Source organism: Danio rerio, chromosome 17 (genome assembly GCF_049306965.1).
Source record: "Danio rerio strain Tuebingen ecotype United States chromosome 17, GRCz12tu, whole genome shotgun sequence".
Lineage (NCBI taxonomy): Eukaryota > Metazoa > Chordata > Actinopteri > Cypriniformes > Danionidae > Danio > Danio rerio.
Window position 1 is genome coordinate 5,775,698 of NC_133192.1, and position 24,374 is coordinate 5,800,071.

Below are 24,374 nucleotides of genomic sequence, written 5' to 3' on the forward strand. Positions count from 1 at the left end.
TGGAGTTCAGCTCTCATTTGAAGTTCTGCTTTTTTTTTAAAGAGCCAATATGGAATGTTTCTTCTCTTTTTTAGTGTGTAATGCTTCTTATGATCAAATCAAAGCTTGCTGATTCCTACAAACGAAAAGTGGATATCCATGAATGAACCAAAGGAATTATTTATGAATATACTCATTTAATATTTAAAAACTTAAGAAGTAGCTCAGTTTAGTGTTCAACGTTTTAATGGACTTTGTAGGAAGAAATATATGCCATCAAATCATTTATGCTGGTTCATTTTGATCTAAATCTGTTTTAAAAATGTGACCCTGAACCACAAAAGCAGTTTTATGTTGCTTGTTTTGTCAAAATTGCATTGTTTTTTTTATCTTTTATGCCAAAAATCATTATGGTTTTGAATAAGGATCATCTTCCATGTAGATATTTTGTAAATTTCATGCTGTAAATATATTAAAACTCAATTTTTGATTAGTGATTTGCATTGCTAAGCACTTAATTTAGACAACTGTAAATGCTATTTTCTCAGTATTTAGATTTTTTTAACCACTTAGATTCTTTTATCTCAGCCAACTAGTTTCTTATCCTAACAATCTATATGAAAAGCTTATTTATTCAGCTTCCATATGAGGTATAAATCTCAGTTTTCAAAAATGTGGGGGTTCAGGGTCACAAATGTGTTTTTAAAAATCTCTTGGAAAACATGGCTCTGTATAATTAATAAAAATTATGAATAAATACATGAACAAATAAATCAAAATGATTATTAGGTACACCTTATTAGTATCGGGTTGGACCCCCATTTGCCTTCTGACCTGCCCCAATCCTTCTTGGCATAGATTAAAAAGGTACTGGAAATTCAGCCTGATCTTACGAGGAAACGTAGGTATTTTACATTTTGTCAGTTTAGTGGCTAATTCAGTCGTACAAAAATGTACGATTTTAAAAAGGAGGCATGGCATCTAACCCCACCCCTAACCCCAACCGTCATTGGGTGATAAGCAAATCTTACTAAATTGTACAAGTTAGATCAGACGAATTCATACTAATTTGCCAGTAAATCAAAGTTATGAATTGCCGTGAGATTTTGTTGGAAATATTCCTCAGAGATTTTGCTTCATATTGACATGAGAGCATCACGCAGTTGCTGCAGATTTGTCGGCTTCACATCCATAATGCCAATCTCCAGTTCCACCAAATCCCAAAGGTGCTCTATTGGATTGAGATCTGGTGACTGTGGAGGCCATTCAAGTAGAGTGAACTCATTGTCATGTTTAAGAAACCAGTCTGAGATGATTCACGCTTGTATTCCACGCCTGGTGGAAGAGGCCATCAGTAGATGGATTTGCTGTGGTCATAATGGGATGGACATGATCAGCAATAATACTTAAGTGGGCTGTGGAGTTGACACGATGCTCAATTGGTACTAATGGGCCCAAAGAAAATACCCCCCCCCCCCCCCCCCCACCATCTAAACCGTTGATACAAGACAGGATGAATCCATGCTTTCATGTTGTTGATGCCAAATTCTGACCCTACCACCCGAATGTCGCAGCAGAACGCATTGTCTGTTCAGAGTTGCTCTTCTGCAGACCTCGGTTGTAACGAGTGCTTATTTGAGTTACTGTCGCCTTTCTATCAGCTGGAACCAGTCTGGCCTTTCTCCTCTTACCTCTGGCATCAACAAGGCATTTGCACCCACAGAACTGCCGACCATTCTCTGTAAACCCCAGAGATGGTTTGTGCGTGAAAATCCCAGTAGATCAGCAGATTCTGAAATACTCAGACCAGGCCGTCCAGCTCCAACAACCATGCCACGTTCAAAGTCACTTAAATCACATTTATTCCCTATTCTGATGCTCAGTTTGAATTGCAGCAGGTCGTCTTGACCATGTCTACATGCCTCAATGCATTGAGTTGCTGCAATGTGATTGGCTGGTTAGAAATATGCGTTAACAAACAGTTGGACAGGTGTACCTAATAAAGTGGCTAGTGAGTGTATAACACAATGCATTATGGGAAGGCAAAATATATGTTATTTCAAATTAATGAGTCTGCTGAAATCTTAAGTGAAGTGTTGAGGTTGAAAGGTGTCTCTTCATAGACGTGAGATGAAAATTGCTTCATAATCTTGACATCTGTTATTTACATCATTTACATAATGTTAATCCTGTTTGTATGTTTATGCATATTGGATGTTTTGCAATGCATTGCCTTGATAATAAAATGTGCTGGTCTATTTATAACAAGTCATGGAAAATCTTTCAGCTAAAATATGTACTGTAAAAGACAAGTGGTGGCTCAGGGGTTAGCCTTGTCACCTCACAGCAAGAAGGTCGCTGGTTTGAGCCCCGGCTGGACCAGTTGGCATTTCTGTGTGGAGTTTGCATGTTCTCTCCATGTTGGCGTGGGTTTCCTCCCGGTGCTCCAGTTTCCCCCACAGTCCAAACACATGTGCTATAGGGGAATTTAATAAACTAGATTTGCCGTAGTGTATGGGGGTTTTTGAATGTGAGAGTGTATGGGTGTTTACCAGTACTTGGTTGCGGCTGGAAGGGCATCTGCTGTGTAAAACATATGCCAAAGTAGTTGGCGGTTCATTCAGCTGTGGTGACCCCTGATAGATAAGGGACTAAGCTGAAGCAAAATAAATGAACTGTGCTATTTTAAGTAGTTTAAAATATTTCCTAAGTGATTATTATATCCTAATATGATTTTTTGTTCTAAAAGAAAGTCTTAATTATTATTGATTTACTGGAATAATATAAAATATCTATAAAAAAATGTAAATGCTCGTATTTACATATTATTAGCACCTTTAAAGGGGACCTATTATGCAAAAATCTCTTTTATAAGAAGTTTAAACACAGTTTTGGCAGCAGTGTATGAATAAAACCAGCTTCTTAAGGTAAACATTAATTAATGAATTAATTTATAATCACGCTTGATAAAATCAGTCTGCAGAAACACTTTGATTCACAGTCTCTCTTTATACGTGTTATGAGAGGGGGAAATCCCCACCCACTAGTGATCATCTCTCCCTCATTAGCATAGGACGTTAGAGCTTAGATGGGGCCCAAAAAATGAAACCCGACCCTACCTGTGCTCGTGCATTTTGTGTCTGAGCTCGACCCGGTCCATCGGTAAGATCCACTGATTTTTATGCACCGTTTCTGCCGGCCAGCTTCCAGCTGGGAGTATCCAACAGAAAGAGGTACAGGTGCGTTTGAGCTGTGCATAAATTGAACTTGTAGTCCATATACTGGCAGATTTGTAGTTCTTTAGTGAATTGTGTCTACCAGCGATTATTTATTTATTTATTTTAATAAATCCATCGTTAAGATCCACTGATTTTTATGCACCGTTTCTGCTCTACATATGCACTGCTTCACCTCTGCATGCGGTGTAAATGTGTGCCAGTGGATGAGATGCTATTGCAGGAGCAAAGTTGTGCATCTCTGTAGACCCACACCTGTTGCTTAGTCCGACTTTGCTAAAACGTTCGTATCATACTTCTAATTATGACATAGCTCTCCACAAATTAGGCTAATTAAGTAATGACTGAACAAATAAAAATAAAAATCCCACAAGTGCTTGATCACGAATATGATGGCAGGGAATATCAGCCTGGTCCATGGGGTCGGGTCAAGACTAGCCTTGGGCTTAGGCAAAGAATCTAAACTCCATAGAAAGTCATATTTTTGAATCTGCTACTATGCTGACACATAGGCATTTGTAGCTCCGCCCTCTTTTGAAAAGAGCACAATCTCATTTGAATTTAAAGCGAAAGTCACCAAAATGCCACGATTAGGATCAAAGCCTGAAAGGGTCAGTTGGCTACAGAATAAACCACTGTTGTCCAATGACCTAGTTAACTTTATTAACCCATTAAACCTTTAAAGAGTTAAACTTTGCTGTGATTTTCAGATTTCCGACTGGAATTTTCCTACCCAAATTTAAAAGCTTCCCAAATTTAAAAATTTGGTATCATTTTAAAGAAAACCCTTTAAATTTTCATAAAACACTAGGGGTGTCACGATTTAGATTTTTAATCGAAATCGATCGAAATTTATGCTCAATTTCGATTATCGAATCAAAAAATAGAATCGTCAATGCTGCCACGCCCCCATGTCACGTCAGCTTGGCTTGCCAAGCGGGAAAAAAACAGGCTTGTTGAAGTGCTTGTTAAACTGCAGACGCAGGAGACCCGTCGACAGAACTTAAACCCTCTCCTCTTTCAATGAAGTTGCCGGTGTGTAAGCATTTTGGACAAAAAAACACAGTTTTCGACAAAAAAACACAGTTTTGCAAGCTCTGCTATGTACGTATTACGTACGGTTCGTCCGATAGACAACAACGGCATCGTGATCCTCCGCCCGCCCCCGTTGCAAATTCGCTCGCGAAAAGTTCACATTCAGGCCCTGTTTACACTGTCTTTGTTTTTAAATGGCATTTTAGAACGACAACGATTTGACATCCACAGTGGCGTGTAGCATTTCTGAGCAGCCCTCCTTCCTCTCTACCTCTGAAAACGCACATCACGTGACACAGACACAGACGCACATACAGCCTTGCGCTCCAGACAGCAGGTCCAGGCAGTCAGAGGAATGCTTCAATCTTTCACTCACTTGTACTTTGTCATTTTATCGAACACCTCAGGTACTGTTGGCTGGTTTCTGTTGGTTGTGCGTCTTTTTTTACCTACGCCATTATAACGACACAGATCACTGCCTATTCACGAGTCCCGCAGAAAAAGTGATTGACAGGTGGTAATTATGTGTGTATCTTGCCTTTATTCATTTACTGTATGATTTGTTTATGGGTAAAACAAAGACCATGCAGGTCAGGTAGTTTAAACGGTAGGCTACAAATAATGAATTGGTCATTAATTAATTATTCATAATCGAATCGAAGCGTGCCTTCAAAATCGAATATGTAATCGAATCGAGAATTTGGAGGATCGTGACACCCTTATAAAACACTATTGAAAGTGTTTAAAATATCTGTATATGTTGTCTGTGTTATAATAAACACCTAAAAAAAAAAGAGGCGCTTTTTTATTTTATTTTATTTTTTTATAAACTCAATTTTGAAAGTGTACCTTTTAGGTTCTGTGTGGTCTAGCGTGCTGTAATTAATTTTGGTTTTTCCTGCACATGTCTGTAATCATAGGAAAAAAGAAAAAGGTCTCTACCATAATCTATGCAAAAGTTATTGTATTCCAACTGATGAGAGGTGCTGTACAAGCCACAGGGAGCGATCATTGTTTTCATATTTTACTATTCTTTTGTTTGATCAAACATAATTCACTGTGTTTGGACCACATCAGGCAAGATTACTTATGCACATCACCTCAAAAACAGAGGAGAAATGGCCCTGAAGCACACAGCATAAGGTAAGAGATGACGGCTGTCTGTGCTATCTGGGGCTGCTTATTGATCATAAATGTATTGTTTTCACTTCTGCGCCATGGAAACACCACAATTCATTCAACAACTGTTTGATATGTGAATATAATTCAGTAAAAAGAATGCTAGAACCGTATGAGCACCGGCAAGAGCTTTCATTTGAGCTACATGTGTCATATGAAAAATATAAAAATGAAACAATGTAAAATACCCAGCTCGGGTATCCAAAATACTGTGTATTAAAGTGTAAAAAACTTTTGTACAGTAAAATACAAACCAAAGTGATGCATATGTGCATAAAATATAGATTCTACAATTTCAAACGAAACCACTTACGGGGGTCTGGTGCAATGCTAGCCCTTTAAATCTTATCCGCGGAGTCCGCAGAGTTTAACTGGTTAATTGTCACATTAAGCTGAATAATAGTATCTTGCAAAATGACCAGTGAAATGTTATGTTTGATCATCATGACAAAGACTAAATAACTTATTAAAACGATTGTTAAAAATCGACTTTTTAATATCACTGAATTCAAATCATCTCTTCACAAATCTCTTCATTTTCCCACTTGGGCCAGAAGTGTTTTTTTTTCTCCTTGTTTGGCGATGAGTTTCTTTGAGCTGCAGGACACATGCATTATACAAGAGCTCCTAAATGACTGCGGCTCCTCATTAATGTGCAGAGTCAAGCACAATCGCTGGAGAGACACAAGCTAAACTGCAATGATGGCTTTTGTTTTAAAGCTCCTCGAGCAGGAAACTTCAGAAGATCCAAAGTCTAGTCGGCAACATACAGTAGGTGCTATTTAAGGCACACTAGGGCTCTTCCAGAAGGTCGGTAATTATGCCTTTTTAAAAGAGAAATGATTTATAAATATACTTACAGTTCATTTATTATTTAAATGCTCAAGAAATAGCTAGTGTAATTAGTATTTAATGTTCTGATGGACTGTGTAGAATGTTTTAAAATCAGTCATTTATGCAGGTTCATTTGTGCTAAATGCTTTCAAATATTTACTTATTATATATTTGGGAAATAACTTGAATAAAAAAGCTGCAAAATATTTTTGTGATTTAAAGCCATGGGTTTATTTGGCCACAGCAGACCAAGATCAGTCACTCACTGAAGCTAAGCAGAGCTGAGCCTGGTCAGTACCTGGATGGGAGACCACATGGGAAAACTAGGTTGCTGTTGGAAGTGGTGTTAGTGTGGCCAGCAGGCGGCGCTCAACCTGCGGTCTGTTTGAGTCCTAATGGCCCAGTATAGTGAAGGGGACACTATACTGTCTGTGGGCGCCTTTCGGATGAGATGTTAAACCAAGGTCCTGACTGCGGTCAGTAAAACTCCCATGGCTCTTCTCATAAAGAGCAGGGGTGTAACCCTGGTGTCCTGGCCAAATTCCCTTCATCGGTCTTTATCATCATGGCCTCCCAATCATTCCCATCCACTGAATTGGCTCTATCACTGTCTCTCCACTCCACCTATAGCTGGTGTGTGGTGAGCGCACTGGCGCCGTTGTCCTGTGGCTGCCGTCACATCATCCAAGTCTATGCTGCCCTATCGGTGGTGGTTTGAAGAGACCCCCCTCATGATTGTGAAGTGCTCTGGGTGTATGGCTATACACAGAAATTGCACAATATAAATACACATTACATTTTATTTTAATATCAGTTTTCTATTTTAATATATTTTAAAATGTTTATTTCTGTGAGTCGGTGCTGAATTTTGTCACTTGATCCTTCTGCACTGTAAATGTTTTATTAATTTATCTATTTATCTTTTAAACTGCATTATGATAGGACCTTGACTTTTACTTTCACAACTTTTGATGTTAAAAAGTTTGAAAAAGCGACTTTTATTAGTATTTTTAATGATTAAAAGTCATATATCGTCTGGGTTGGTGTAAATCAGGGGTGGCCAACCCTGTTCCTGGAGAGCCACCTTCCTGCAGATTTCAGTTGCTACCCATATCAAACACACCTGACCTAATTAATTTGGACCTGAACACCACGTGATAATTACAGGCAGGTGTGTTTGATATGGGTAGCAACTGAAATCTTCAGGAATTTGGCTCTCCAGGAACAGGGTTGGCCACCCCTGGTGTAAATTATAGTTCAAAAACCTGGAAATAAACCACCAGTACTTGTTCTGTTATATTACAGACACAATATATACTATTTTAAACTATTGACCTTATTCTAAAATGCCGAAGTGCGCCTGTTTTCGCGATTGTTTTAGAACTTCCGATTCAGTCGCCTATGGGAGAAATAACTAGTAATAATAAACGGCAGAAATGGTCAAACTACTTGCTCTACAAACAAATTTTTGCATTACTGTACAGACCAAGTAGAAAAATACAATAAGAAAATATCAGTTTGCACCATCAAACAGCGAAACGAGCAGTTTTTAACGTCTAAAAATGAATGGAAGTGAATGAGACCGAAAGTCTCGAGTCAAAAAGATTTAAATAGCTGTGCCCACTCGTCAGCAAAGAATAAGGTGAATAGAATGTCATTAAAAGTTACTTTAGAGTTGAATTTTCAATGTCAAAAGTCGACAGAGCAGAGATAAAGCTTCTATAATTCAATTTATAACCATAAATAAACAGAAAAACAGCGAGTTAACATAATTTACACAGTGTGTTATTCAGATTTTCGGATTATTATCAATAATGAAAGCAGTTGCAATGTTTAATAAATCTTTAATAAATTTAAATTTAATAGTAATATTTACGTGAAATCACAAATATTAAAAGAGATAAAAATAAATAAATACTTTTTAAATTATTAATATTATTATTAATTATTATTAATATTATTATTATTTTATTATTATTTATTTTAAAAAGTATTTATTAATAATAAAACATTTTATGTATTTAGTTACTTTTTAATTTTTCTAAACTTAAAATGCCATTTTTTTTATCTGTTGGTTAACAGTTTCCCATATTAAATAAAATTTGCTTATTTATATAACTCTTTTATTGTATATTTTCATTTTGTAATCGTTTGGCTTTTTGTTTTTTGTTTTGTTTTTGGTCATGCAGATTATAGTGCAAAATCTTGAAAATACATAAGTGTAAATTCTTAAATTACACTTATCTGAAATTACAAAGATTTAAAGCGATTTAAAAATGCCACTTTTTAATGTCACTTTATTGCCAGAATTAAACTGTGAATTATGTTCAGTATGTACACTCGCCGGCCACTTTATTAGGTACACCTACTAGTACCAGGTTGGACCCCCTTTTGCCTTCAGAACTGCATCGATCCTTCCAATCTTCTAGTGTCCAATGTTGGTGAGCCTGTGGAAATTGTAGCCTCAGTTTCCTGTTTTTAGCTGACAGGAGTGAAACCCGGTGTGTTCTTCAGCTGCTGTAGCCCATCTGCCTCAAGGTTGGATGTGTTGTGTGTTCAGAGATGCTCTTCAGCAGACCTCGGTTGTAACGAGTGCTTATTTGAGTTACTGTTGCCTTTCTATCAGCTGGAACCAGTCTGGCCATTCTCCTCTGATCTCTGGCATCAACAAAGCATTTGCGCCCACAGAACTGCCGCTCACTAGATATTGTCTTTTCAGACCATTCTCTGTAAATTCTAGAGATGGTTGTGCGTGAAAATCCCAGAAGATCTGCAGTTTCTGAAATACTCAGACTAGCCCATCTGACACCATTACCGTGCCACGTTCAAAGTCACTTAAATCACCTTTCTTCCGCATTCTGATGCTCAGTTTCAACTCCAGCAGATCGTCTTGACCATGTCTACATGTCTAAATGCATTGAGTTGCTGCCATGTGATTGGCTGATTAGAAATTTGCATTAACAAGCAGTTGGACTGGTGTACCTAATAAAGTGGCCGGTGAGAGTACTACTTTGGAGAAAAAAATCTATTGTTCACTACTGTATGTTTTAGAACACAACTGCTGCATATATTAGCTGAATACATTATACTTAAGACTTCTGTATGTATGCGTGTGTTGTGGATTTTGAGTTTGAAATGCTTCAAGCCGCACAAGCTCAATTTTATGCATTGCTGCATTCCAGAAGGTTTCAAAACACAATTCTTAATGCAACGTGACTACGAGTCCCGTTCTGAGCGCAGCCGCGAGGGACAGTATGGCGATCATTAGCATAAACTGTCTTCTTCCACTGCGTTTTCTCTTTCAGGTGAACTACTGTCATGGCAGAGCAGGGATTTGAGGAGAATCTTTAGGATTTTGGTTACCGTTGACATAAATAGCAGCTTCCTGAATAACATTACATCTGTTTTAGTGTCATTTGCTGTCAGGTAATATCGTTCTCCTGAGTATTGAGGTTGGTTTTGCATTTATTTGCTTCTGCTCGTAAAAGAGTTTCAAGCATTGTGGACTGGAATTTAAAATGTAAAGTATTAACGCAAGTTCTTTTGTATTTAGTGTAATGATACTGTAGTAAATGGCTCCAAAATGAGTCATAAAATGAGCTGTTTTTGGCACATTTTTTAGTGTTAAAAAATATGGTCACAATTATTTTCATCTGCTATTGCTGCTCAGCACTTATAGACTATAGCTGACAGAAGTTTGTATAAATTCTACAAACAAAACAAATACAATAGATATATACAGTATATACGTTAATTAAGATTTTTTATATTTTGTTTAATTTTGTTTATTTACCTTGATTTCTTTTTATTAGAAAATTGTGATTTTAATTTCATTTTGTAGTTTAAAATCTGGCCACATAATTGATTTCATCTATTTTTGCTGCTCATAATTTATATATTTATAAATATGGCGAGGCAGTAGCGCAGTTGGTAGTGCTGTCACCTCACAGATTAACAGATAGCAGATTTCTTCAACACATTTCTAAACATAATAGTTTTATTAACTAATTTCTAACAATTGATTTATTTTGGTGTTCAAGAAATTAATAACTGCTTTTATTCTAGCCGAAATAAAACTAATAAGACTTTCTCCAAAGAAAAAAATATTATTAGACATACTGTGAAAATTCATAATTTGGGAAATTATTATTTTTTAAATTAATTGAAAAAATTAAAAGGGGGGCTAATTATTCTGACTTCAACTATAAATATATAGTCTGTAGTTTTCCAAATCATGTATTTTAAAAATGTATAAAATAAAATAAAATAAAAATATTTAAAAATAAATAAAAATTTAATAAAATTTGATAAAAAATAATTGTAATTTTAAAAAAAATAAATTATAATATGATATAATAAAATGGATTCATTTATAAAATAAAATGTAAAAAAAATGAAAATATATAGATATAATAAAATAATGTTTTTCTTGAGTTTTTATTTATATTTTTATATTTGTTCTCCACTACACACTTTCAGCCGTTCTTGGTGTTTTTATGGCATATGATAGTGAAGTGACATCATATCACAGGCGATTGTCTTCTGAGTGCACCAGACATGAATGCCACTCCTCATAGAGCTTGAGAAGCAGACAGTTGTTTAGGATCTATATAATTTGTAAAACAAAGACTTGCAGGTTAAGGAAACAGCATAGGAGGAAGTTTCTGCGGGCCTTGGCGCAGATGAAGAGTAAAAGATGCAGATGCAGTCAGTGTGAAAGGTAAACGCATGCATGCTGCTTCTGCTCTCCATACGTGCTGCGCATGCTCTGCTTTCTCTTGCAGTGTGAAACAGGCGTTAATGTGCCAACATATGAAAAATGAGCACAAAATAGCAAATGCACTGTCAAAAATGTCCATTAATTTTCAGTTTTCCATATTTTGTGATTCTTATCTTTACTTCTTATTTTCCCCCATTCATTTCTGCTTTTGAATTGCATTATGGGACCTTGATCTTTCTTCCAACAACTTTTAACCTTGAATAGCTTGACTTTTATTGACATTTTTAATAGTTTAAAGTGCTATATTGTCTGGGTTTGGTGTTATATATTACAGTACAAAAACCTTGCAATAAACTTCCAGCACAATTTCTTATATTTTACATTCTTATACTATTTCTCTATATATTATTATTTTTTATACATTATACTATTTCAATCTACTTAATGTCAATGAAAGTCACTGTGTTAAACTGTAGAGTTGAATTTTTTACATCAGAAGTCGACAGAGCAGAGATCCGCATCCCATAATGCAATTCACAACCGTATAGAAGCGGAAAACATCACCAAGTACAGAAACTGTTCATTAACAGATATGCTTTACAGGGTAGTTTCCTTTTTCACCCCTCAAACTTTGGTGCTTTGACTTAATTCTAGAAAGCAGAGCTGTACAATAGAGTCATTCAGGCAGCTCTGGTTGATATGCATGTATTCTGACCTTCGCTGTGTGTGTGTGTGTGTGTGTGTGTGTGTGGCCTGCCGGAGATCGCGCTCCGCAACTTCTCATCTCATATCTATAGCTCCATTGTTATGGACTCACAGCTCTTTTGTTCTGGAAGGACACATTTCTCCAGCTTTAGAGAGGAAAGTGCTCTTGGAGGATCTGCAGACTGAATCAGATGAACATATTTGTTCTCCACGTCACACTTTTCAGCCGTTCTTTATGCTTTTTACTGCATATGAATGTGAACATAATGCAGAGGTTTTGAATATTCTGGAGTGTAGTGTTTGGAGTTGTTTTACTCTCTTGTTTTAGCTTTATTGTATGATGATGATCAGGGTTTGAAATTATGATGTGCTTTGGAAAGAGCAGAAAAGACAGAAAGCACTCTTGTGACAGATATTGTGCAAAACTTTTTTTTTTCATTGTGTGACTTGGTTGTGTTTAGTTTTCCAAATTGTGTACTTTAAAAATTCATTAATTTAATTTAATTTAATTTAATTTAATTTAATTTAATTTAATTTAATTTAATTTAATTTAATTTAATTTAATTAAATTTAATTTTAATTTAATTTAATTTAATTTAATTTAATTTAATTTAATTTAATTTAATTTAATTTAATTTAATTTAAAAATTAAATTAAATGAAAAATTAAAATTAAATGTAAAAATTAAATATTATAATAAATATTCATAACTCATTTTCCTTTCGGCTTAGTCCCTTTATTAATCTGGTTGTTGCCACAGCGGAATGAACCGCCAACTTATCCAGCATATGTTTTTACGCAGCGGATGCCCTTCCAGCTGCAACCCATCTCTGGGAAACATCTATACATTATACATCCATACATTATACATCTATACATTGTACATCTATACATACTCATTCACACTTATACACTACGGACAATTTAGCCTACCCAATTCACCTGTACAGCATGCCTTTGGACTTGTGGGGAAAAGTGGAGCACCCGGAGGAAACCCAAGCAAACACAGGGAGAAAATGCAAACTCCACACAGAAACGCCAACACAGAAACTACCGACTGCGCCCATAATAAAATAAACTGGAATTACAATGTTAAGAAATTAAATAAAGTTTAAATTTAATAAAATAACATTAATAAATTAAAATAAAATAAATTTAACTAAAATTAAATGAACAAATTTAATAGAATGAAAAAAAAATTAAATCTAAAAAAATTAGAATGAAAAAATAAAATAAAATGAAAAAACAAAATTAATTAAAATAAATCAAATAATAAAATAAATAAATAAATAAATAAATTAAATTAAATTAAATTAAATTAAATTAAATTAAATTAAATTAAATTAAATTAAATTAAATTTAATGAAATGAAATGAAATGAAATGAAATGAAATTAAATAAACAGGGAGACGCGGTGACACAGTGAGTAGCATGTTCACCTCACAGAAGGTCGCTGGTTTGAGCCGCGGCTGGGTCAGTTGGCATTTCTCTCTGGAGTTTGCATGTTCTCCCCGTGTTGGTGTGGGTTTGCTCCGAGTGCTCTGGTTTCCCCCACAAGTCCAAAGACATGTAGTATAGGTGAATTGGATATGCTAAAATTGACCGTAGTGTCTGATTGTGTGTGTGAATGAGTGTGTATGGATGTTTCCCAGTGATGGGTTGCAGCTGGAAGGGCATCCGCTGTGTAAAAACATATGCAGGATTAGTTGGCGGTTCATTCCTCTGTGGCGACCCCAGATTAATAAAGAAACTAAGCTGAAAAGAAAATGAATGGATTAATGAATAAAATAAATAAAATAATTAAAATAATGAAATAAAATAAAACTATTATAAAATTAATTTATTATATAAAAATGATATAAAATTTATTAATTTATTATATAAAATAAAAAAAACTAAATGAAAAAAATACATTTTAATAAAATGAAAAAAGATAAATAAATAAAATTAAATATTTTTTTAAAATAATATAATAAATATAATTAGCAACTTCTAGGTAATAAGTAAATGTGGAAAAACAATGGGAAAAGTTTTATTCTGACTTTAACTGTATATGAAAACACTATTGATATCATTAAAAATAATCCAATTTGTGACCATTAAACCACTAATATGTGTCAATATTTTGATTGATAATTGAATATGAATACGCTTTTCATTGATGAATGGTTTGGTAGGACTGAAGAGTATTTAGCTGCAATAAAACTATTCGAAAATCTGGAATCTAAGGGTGAAAAAAAATCTAAATATTGAGAAAACTAACTTTAAAGTTGGCCATATAGATCAAATAGTCATCCAGGGTCGCATTCAATGAAATTTCTTAGAATTTATAACTCATAATTGCTCAAAAACAAGCTTGTTTATAATGTCTTATGAGTTTTTTTTTTTACTTTCACAAGCTGCTGCTCATCACTGTCCATAGATATATACACTAGATGTCGCCTGGCCTATTTAGCCGGCAGCTAGCTCTCTGCAACTCTCACATGGTCGCCCACTGAAGCTATAAGCAGGGCTGCGCCCGGTCAGTACCTGGATGGTCAGTTTACCACATGGGAAAGCTAGGTTGCTGCCGGAAGTAGTGTTAGTGAGGCCAGCAGGGGGCGCCCAACCTGCGGTCTGTGTGGGTCCTAATGCCCCAGTATAGTGACGGGTACCCTATGCTGCTCAGTGAGCGCCGTCTTTCGGATGAGACGTTAAACCGAGGTCCCGACTCTCTGTGGTCGTTAAAAATCCCAGGATGTCCTTCGAAAAAGAGTAGGGGTTTAAACTCCGCCATCCTGGCCAAATCTGCCCACTGGCCTCTGTCCATCATGGCCTCCTAACCCTCCCACTATCATGATTGGCATATCATCACTCTGTCTCCTCTCCACCAATCAGCCGGTGTGTGGTGTGCGGTCTGGCGCAAAATGGCTGCCGTCGCGTCATCCAGGTGGATGCTGTACACTGGTGGTGGATGAGGAGAGTCCCCCCCCCCATTGTGTAAAGCGCTTTGGGTGCCCAGAAAAGCGCTATATAAATGTAACGAATTATTATAATTATTATTATTGTTTTCTATTGGACGGAATGCGTCAATAGCGCCGCCATCTTGCTACAGGGTAGCGCTCCTTTGAAATGAATGCGGGACCAAGGTACAGTGGAGGACTGTGGCCATGCAAAGCCAGAGATATACACATATACACATATTTCTATGATCGGGAGTTTTCCTGGATGTTAGTATGTAATTTTTTTTTTCTAATTACGAAAATTATAATTGTACATCACTTTTCTACATTGATGGATCAGAGACCGCACGGGCATTCCTGACAAAAAGCTTGTGTTTGTGTGTACAGAAATGTACTATCCACCCTCCCTGTTAAATTTGATCTAATCATGTCCTGAAACACAGCTCCTCTCCTGCTTTCACTTCTCATACTGACGGAGGGAGCGATTTGTAAATGAATCCCCCGAACGACTCTTTCACTAACGTTAGCCGACAATAATACAAGTTTCTGGCAGCGCAGCATCTCGTTGTCATATTTCTTTTGCATTGTTTGCTGATTTTATTCAACAAAACTAGCATAAGCCGAGTGTTTAGTGCGAGTTGGAGCTGCTTTGCTGTATGGTGAATGCAGTAAGTGACTGTCATCATCAATAATGTTACCTGATTAGCACAAAAGTTCAGAACATACAAAAACAGAAAAAAAAACTTAATATTACCTATGACATGTTCTGCCTTTGTGCTTTGTTTTCTTTGTTTCTTCGTTACTACACCCGTAGACAGCGCTAAATTCCCACATCTTCACGTAATAACACTGTCTTGACTAGTGCGGATGACTGACACTTGTCCTGGGAGCACTGTACCAATGTGGCGGCGCTATTGACGTATGCTCAGGGTCCCTATATGCGATATCTAGTGTATATATCTATGATCACTGTCAGTTTCATAGCAGTGGACCAATCAGCAGAGCTCTGAGGCGGAGTTTCATTACAGGTTTTTGCTTATAGGCGCTCTATGGCTATCTCCGTATACCCTTGTGCTTTTAACTGTCTTTTTTCAATCCATTCCAAACCATTGTGTCTCACGTTTTTAGAAGCAGATGGATTCAGTGTGAATGAGCCCTTAAATTTGTTTATGAAAGAGTCCTTGGTAGTTTTTTCCAGGTTTAAACCGATCTGCTCCATGTTCCCACTGTGCAGTTTTGTCCCTCTCCAATTCAAACGATCGAAACGGTTAACGGTGATCAACAAACGTGATGGTTTTTCCTTTAAAAACCTTCCTCCTGTTCCCATCGGACTGCCCTGTGCTATTTTACGATTACGGCCTCCTCCAGAGAACGCTGACCCACTTAAAATAGAGAATAATTTCCTGCTCAAATTAATAGGGAGCATTTTAGGCAGATAATCACATGTCCTTTACTGCTTCGGAGTTTGTCAAGCATCTGCGGGGAAGCAGCTGTCAGAGGACGTGTGATGGAGCTGTAATGACGCTCAAACCGGCCAATTATTGAAATGAATGCATGGAGATCCAGCGCAGGAGATGCAGAAGTGTCTCTTTTTCTGATTGTGTTTATTTTCAGAAGCGCACATAATGCTCTGTTGCACAGAACTGGGTCTCGTCGTACATCAGCTGTTGTTTCACGGTCTTTTCTTATTAGTCATGTATAGCTGTCGCGATGGCGGCGTCCTGCTGTTTTGGGGGAATTTGCTGAAGTTTTTCTAGAAGATAAAAATCCTTGAGCGCTGCATTGGGATCAGAGATGATGAATTATACATGGAGCGTGTCACATATGACTCACCTTATAATTATAGTTTGATGAGCATCATTTCCTGGACATTAGTTTGGGATCTAAGGAGACCGTCATTTTGGAGTGCATTGTCATGCTGTAATAAATCTCTGCTCCAGAACTGTTTGCTCATTCATTGTCTTAGTTGAGCTTTTTGTTAATGAAGAATTATAAGAGTTACTAAGGTTATGATGCTTTTTAGGGGCTTATGAACTGAGGAATGAGACTGTATTTATTGTATCATAATTAAACATACACTGTAAAAAATGCTGGTCCCAACACAAAATCAATCAAAGTAACTTTATTAAGTGGATTGAAACAAATTTAAGTGGATGTTGAAGTTAAAACAATTAAATTGTTTCCCCCAAAAATTTATGAACTGTGATAGTTCAACTCATAATAAATAAATATATTTTTCTTCTTGTTCAAACTACATTAATATACAAAATGAGCTGAATCAACATAATTCCTGATTTATTTATTTTTTTTTACTTTTAAGTTCAATCCACTTAAATTTGTAAAAATTATTTATTGAATTGATTTGTGTTGGGACAACATAAATTGTGTTGTGGGGAAGCCTGCATTTTGTTAAACGCAATCACTTTTAATTTTTGATGTAATTTGTATTTCTATTTATTTTTTTATTTTACGTTTATTTTAGTTTTAAAATACGTTTTATTAAAAAAAAAAGAATTTATATTAATATAAATTGGATGTTGAGCATGCATTGTTTAATTAATTATTTTATATTAATTATATATATGTGTGTGTGTGTGTGTATGTGTGTGTATATATATATATATATATATATATATATATATATATATATATATACACACACACACACACACACACACACACACACACACACACACACACACACACACACACACACACACACACACACACACACACAGTTGAAGTCAGAGATCAGCTGTATATTTTCCCCTCAATTTCTGTTTAACGGAGAGCAGATTTTTTTAACACATTTCTAAACATAATAGTTTTAATAATTAATCTCCAATAACTGATTTATTTTATCTTTGTCATGATGACAGTAAATAATATTTGACTAGATATTTATCAAGACACTTCTATACAGCTTAAAGTGACATTTAAAGGCTTAACTAGGTTAATTAGGTTAACTAGGCAGTTTTGGGTAGTTAGGCAAGTCATTGTATATGGTTTGTTCTGTAGGCTATCGTAAAAAAATGCTTGAAGGGGCTAATAATTTTGACCTTGAAATGGATTTTTAAAAATTAAAAACTGCTTTTTATTCTTTTCATTTTTTATGAAAATACTGACTTTGCATAAAAATCAGCCTCACAGCTCACGGTAAGTTTATTTACACTAATTTACGGTTCAAGGTGATTCTCTTTGGGCTATGAGACATTTATTTTCAGATCCTGATGTAGCATTTCTTTTTTTTGTGAAAGGAAAAATTCACCATCCCCCTCACCTCCACCTCCAAAAAAAAAAAAAATATGAAGGAAACTCAAACTGTTTTTTCCCCCTTAAGCAGATCCAGGTTAAGTGTTCATTGTTTAATTTATGGTTGTTACTTTTTAATTCCTTTAATGAATTTTTAATTTGTTTTTTTACATTTTTACACTCCCTTGTCTGTGAACCCCTTCCACCACCCCCAACAGATACAAATGTCCAGGTTTAATTTAATATTATTATTATTTAATTAAGTTGCTTTATTTATTTATTTATTTATTTATTTATTTATTTATTTATTTATTTATTTATTTATTTATTTATTATTATTATTATTATTATTTCATTTAGTTTTTAGAAAAAAGGAAGAAGCAAATGAATGCTGTTTTTATTACCCCTAAACAGTTAAAATGTCCAGGTTGTTGAGTGTGCATTGTTTAATTGTTTTAGTAAAATTAGTTTTTATTTGTATTTTTTATTTACAGTGCTTAGTTTTAAAAGTTTACCGTTTTATTGATTTTTTTAAGGCACATCATTGTCTGAAACTGAAAGGTTTACCCCTTAAACAGATAAATATGTCCAGCTTATCGTGTGTGTATTGATTAATTAATAATTGTATTTATTTTTTTTCAGTTTCTATTTTTATTTTTATTCATTAGTTTAAAAATGAAAATTTTTAAAATCCAATAGTATTTATTTATTTATTTATTTTTATTATATATATATATATATATATATATATATATATATATATATATATATATATATATATATATATATATATRTGTATATATATATATATATATATATGTATATATATATATATATATATATATATATATATATATATATATATATATATATATATATATATATTTTTTTTATAAACAAAGTTTTATTTTATTTAAATGTATTTATTTATTTAGTTGTGTTTTTTTATTTCATTTATTTGTACATTTATTTATTTATTCATTTATTTGTTTATTTATTTTTACTTATTTTATTTATTTTTTTAATACATTTTTTATTATTATTTTAAAAAAATTCCTTTGTTCCTCATGTTGTTAAGTGTGTATTGTTTATTGTTCTTTAATAATATATTTTTTATTGTTTATAAAATGTATGATTTTATATGTTTTTGGTCGTTTCTATTTTTATTTTTATTTATTAATTTAAAATATGTACATGTTTTAATTTAAGGTGTGTTATTTATTCATTTTTTTAATCACTCTGTTGACTCTGAATGTAGTAGTTTACCCATAATTGACTGAAATTCAAAGAGGATTGAATAAACAGAGGTAAAGCTTCATATTTGACTGAAATGTTGCTCTAAATCAAAACTTAAGCCATACACATCATTTGTTTCAATGCGAGCGCTGACCTCCGGCCTTCACTTTTCTTATTGTTTTTTTTTCTCCTTCATGCTTGACGGTTTTATTCCTCCGCTTCCTTGCACAAGCCAAATAATGTCTTGTTTTCCTTCAAACACAATGATTGTCGTCAAATGCTGTGTGTGTTTTCGATCTCCAAGCGCGTGCAAATCACTGTTTCTCTTCTTTCTCTCGTTCCTACAGAAATGTTGAAGGAATTGAACCAGCAGCGGAGAGAGAAAGAGTTTACAGACCTGAAAATAATTGTTGAAGGCAAAGAGTTTGAAGTCCATCAAAATGTTCTAGCTTCCTGCAGCTTGTATTTCAAGGACATGGTGAAAAGGTTTGCTTGATCTGTCGTCGTCTTCTTTTTCGTAGGGTGCATTTGTGTCGCCTCCTGTGTTTTTTTTTTTTTTTCCTCCCCGTCTCTCTTGCAGGTCTGAAGACATTGGGTTTCCGTCACAGGGGCCAGTAGCCATTCTTGTCCAATGCTGAATGAATAAAAGGTCAGGATCTGGAGCAATCTGACCCCGCTAAGTGTGCCGATTCACATTTGAATGGGTGAAAAAGTTCCATGACTGGGGGCTTGCAGTTTAAGTGCTTTTCGCAAATGTCATAACAGATTTTAGGCATGCATATAGAGTTAAACTCCCCCCTCTATATTTTATTCCACCAATATCTGTTTAGCGGATGTGTTCAACACATTTCTAAACTTGAGCAATTTCTCATAACTGATTTATTTTATCTTTGCCATGATGAAAGCACATCATATTTGATTAGATATTGTGCAAGACACTAATATGCAGCTTAAAGTGATGTTTAAAGGCTTAACTAGGTTAATTAAGCAAGTCATAGTATAAAGATGGTTTGTACTGTAGACCAGGGGTTCCCAAACTTTTAAGCCCCCAAAACAACAATGCCAGTGACTTGTGACACTCAATAACCTCTGAGGTGGTAATAAAAATAGAAACCTTGCATGCGACGGTGCACACACATCAATAGGCTCATGTCTATAGACTGATGTATTATTTTAAACAGCGAAATTGAGGCTGCGGTGGGAAGAAATCTGGAAACATCGCCTGAGTCACACAGGAATGTTGTGTACCTGGCTGTAGATCTGATCAGCGAACAGAAAGTGACACAAATTTATACTTTCACTGCCTTCTGAGTGACCTGAAGGTCTGTTCTGAATAAATAGTGAAAATAAAAAGGGATATCTGACCTCATTTTCAGCTAAGTGAAGGGAAATGGCACTAGTTAGCTAATGCTTTCTTTCCTAAACACACGTTTTAGATGCTATTTATCAAACTCAGTGTAATGAACTGATTCTTTTACTATATTAAACTTGTCATGATACTGAATTTCGATACTAAAATAAAAATTTAAAAAACGTCCATTTCCCGTTAACATTTAAGGCACTGTTGAAGGTGTTCTTAAACAGTGCTGATTTGCCATTGTGTTCACGCGCTCAACAGAAATGACTGTGATTGGCCGTGAAGGTCATCAGTTCACCACACTTCAGTGATGTTTACAGAATGCAAACACAGACGAGCGATCAGGTTGATGAATCGACTGATCTTCAGGGCTTTGAAGCACTCCAGTGTCTGTGTATCTGTGTTTGCAATCGGTGAAGTTCGGTGAAGTGATTACTTTCACAGCCATTCACACTCACTTCTGTTGAGCACTGGTGATCACTATGGCAAATCAGCTGTTTAAGAACGTGCTCAGCGGCGCTTAAATGTTAGCGGGAAATGAATGTTTTTAAAACTTCAGTATCAAGACAACACTATAGAAGATTTCCCGTGGCCGCCATTTTAAACAGCGAAATTGAGGCTGCGGTAGGAAGAAATCTGGAAGCATCGCCTGAGTCACACAGAAATGTTGTGTACCTGGCTGTAGATCTTATCAGCGAACAGAAAGTGATGCAAATTTATACTTTCACTGCCTTCTGAGTGACCCGAAGGTCCGTTCTGAATAAATAGTGAAATAAAAAGGGATATCTGACTTCATTTTCAGCTAAGTGAAGGGAAATGGCACTAATTAGCTAATGCTTTCTTTCCTAAACACACGTTTTAGATGTCATTTATTAAACTCAGTGTAATGAACTGATTCTTTTACTATATTAAACTTGTCATGATACTGAATTTCGATACTAAAATAAAAATTTAAAAAACGTCCATTTCCTGTTAACATTTAAGGCACTGTTGAAGGTGTTCTTAAACAGCGCTGATTTGCCATTGTGTTCACGTGCTCAACAGAAATGACTGTGATTGGCCGTGAAGGTCATCAGTTCACCACACTTCACTGATGTTTACAGAATGCAAACACATATGAGCGATCAGGTTGATGAATCGACTGATCTTCAGGGCTTTGAAGCGCTCCAGTGTCTGTGTATCTGTGTTTGCAATCGGTGAAGTTCGGTGAAGTGATTACTTTCACAGCCATTCACACTCACTTCTGTTGAGCACTGGTGAACACTATGGCAAATTAGCTGTTTAAGAACGCTCTCAGCAAATTTTAGCAGGAAATGAATGTTTTTAAAACTTCAGTACCGGGACAACACTGTAGAAGATTTCCCGTGGCCGCCATTTTAAACAGCAAAACTGAGGCTGCGTTGGAAGAAATCTGGAAGTATCGCCTGAGTCACACAGGAACGTTGTGTACCTGTAGATCTTATCAGCGAACAGAAAGTGACGCAAATTTATACTTTCACTGCCTTCTGAGTGACCCGAAGGTCTGTTCTGAATAAATAGTGAAAATAAAAAGGGATATCTGACTTCATTTTCAGCTAAGTTAAGGGAAATGGCATTAGTTAGCTAATGCTTTCTTTCATAAACACACGTTTTAGATGCTATTTATCAAACTCAGTGTAATGAACTGATTCTTTTACTATATTAAACTTGTCACTATACTGGATTTCGATACGGATAAAACAAAAAACAAAAAAAAGTAAATTTCCCGTTAACATTTAAGGCACTGTTGAAGGTGTTCCTAAACAGTGCTGATTTGCCATTGTGTTCACGTGCTCAACAGAAATGACTGTGATTGGCCGTGAAGGTCATCAGTTCACTGCACTTCACTGATGTTTGGCGAGTGCAAACACAGATGAGCAATCCGCTGATGAATCGACTAATCTTTGCGGCTGCTTCACACTCCAGTATCCGTGTATCTGTTATGTTATGTTAATGTTAGCGGGAAATGAACGGTTTTAAAACTTCAGTACCGGGACAACACTATAGAAGATTTCCCGTGGCCGCCATTTTAAACAGCAAAACTGAGGCTGCGTGGGAAGAAATCTGGAAGTATCGCCTGAGTCACACAGGAATATTGTTTACCTGGCTGTAGATCTTATCAGCGAACAGAATGTGACGCAAATTTATACTTTCACTGCCTCCTGAGTGACCCGAAGGTCTGTTCTGAATGAAAAGTGAAAATTAAAAGTAATTTTAAAAATAATTAGCTAAAATTTATTTCCCAAACACACGTTTTAGAAGTCATGAACTGATTTTTTTACTATATTAAGCTTGTCACGATACTAAATTTCGATACTGAAAAAAAAAAACAAAAAAACGTCCATTTCCAGTTAACATTTAAGGCACTGTTGAAGGTGTTCCTAAACAGCACTGATTTGCCATTGTGTTCACGCGCTCAACAGAAATGACTGTGATTGTATCCGTGTATCTTTGTTGGCACTCGGTGAAGAGAAGTGAACTGATGACAATCATGGCCAATCACAGACATTTTTGTTGAGCAATGGGGAACACTATGGCAAATCAGTTGCACTTAAATGTTAGCGGGAAATGGACGTGTTTAAAACTTCAGTATCGGGACAACACTATTACAGACAACACGAGGGTGTGCTACATAAAGCTGAAGCAAAGAAGCGTCATCACGGTGTTTACCTGGTGCAATGAGCTGAAGCCTGGGAGGACACTTAAGCATATTAATCTTAAAGAAATTGCAATTTAGTTTGATGCCTAATGTGCTTTTAATTGTTTAAATTAAACTTCACTGAATGATATTAAAGTGATGTTTACACCACAACTGCACTGTGAAATCGCGGCAACAGCTAGAAGTTTGTAGTCCACAGCATGTTGTTGCAATGTTTACATTGCTGATTCTATACTTTCGGGTTTCTTCCTATCGCAGCCTCGCTTTCCTTCTTTAAAATACATGGACACTCGAGCATTTTAAATTCAAGTATCGTGACCACCCTAAATCCAGTAGATAAAAAAATTGCTAGGCTGTAACTATAAACTACTATTTCTGTCTCCAATAGGTTATGGATAAAATATGGTCATTCTAATAGTTAGTCATTCATTCATTTTCTTTTCGGCTTAGTCCCTTTATTAAACCGGGGTCGCCACAGCGGAATGAACTGCCGACCTATCCAGCATATGTTTTACGCAGCGGATGCCCTTCCAGCTGTAACCCATCACTGGGAAACATCCGTACACACTCATTCACACTCATACACTATGGCCAATTTTAGCTTACCCAATTCACCTACAGCTCATGTCTTTGGACTGTGGGGGAAACCAGAGCACCCGGAGGAAACCCACGCCAACACTGGGAGAACATGCAAACTCCTCACAGAAAAGCCGACTGACCCAGCCGAGGCTTGAACCAGTGACCTTAAAAAATAAAATTAATTTGATTATTGGAAATTACCAAGCAAACCCCCTTCATTGGCCCCGCAACCCCCCATTGGGTCTCGATCCCCACTTTAGGAACCACTGCTGTAGACCATCGAAAACAAATATAGCTTTAGGGCGCTAATAATATTGACCCTAAAAGGGTTTTAAAAATTTAAAAACTGCTTTTATTCTAGCTGAAATAAGACTTTATTTCACAAGAAAAAACTTCATAGGAACTACTGTGAAAATTTTGTGCTCTGCTAAACATAATTTGGGAAATATTTGATATTTGGGCTAGTAATTTTGACTTCAACTGTATATATTGGCGTATTTGGGATGTTGTTGTAGTCGTCCCGCTTTGCCTTTTAGCTGCTGTAAAAATCCACACTGTGCTTTGAGCGTGCCATCGGGATTAAACCCAACCTGCAAAACTGCACGGATCCCGTTTCGTTTATGCTTTGGGAAATTCTGTTTCT

At 35.7% G+C, this 24,374-nt stretch overlaps 1 protein-coding gene across 5 annotated transcripts in view; it reads left to right on the plus strand.

Moving 5' to 3' along the window:
* The window catches only part of LOC100334314 (kelch-like protein 29), a 380,138-nt gene that overhangs the window by 176,292 nt on the left and 179,472 nt on the right, over nt 1–24,374 (plus strand). For 3 of the 5 annotated variants that reach the window (XR_012393198.1, XM_073928104.1, XM_073928105.1), the window contains one exon: nt 19,466–19,604. The exons of the other annotated variants lie outside the window; for them this stretch is intronic. Coding sequence is in view for 2 of the 3 variants with exons in the window: in XM_073928104.1 (XP_073784205.1) it covers nt 19,466–19,604 (139 nt within the window). In the remaining variant the exon portion in view is untranslated. The remainder of the gene's footprint in view (nt 1–19,465; nt 19,605–24,374) is intronic. 5 annotated transcript variants of the gene reach the window in all.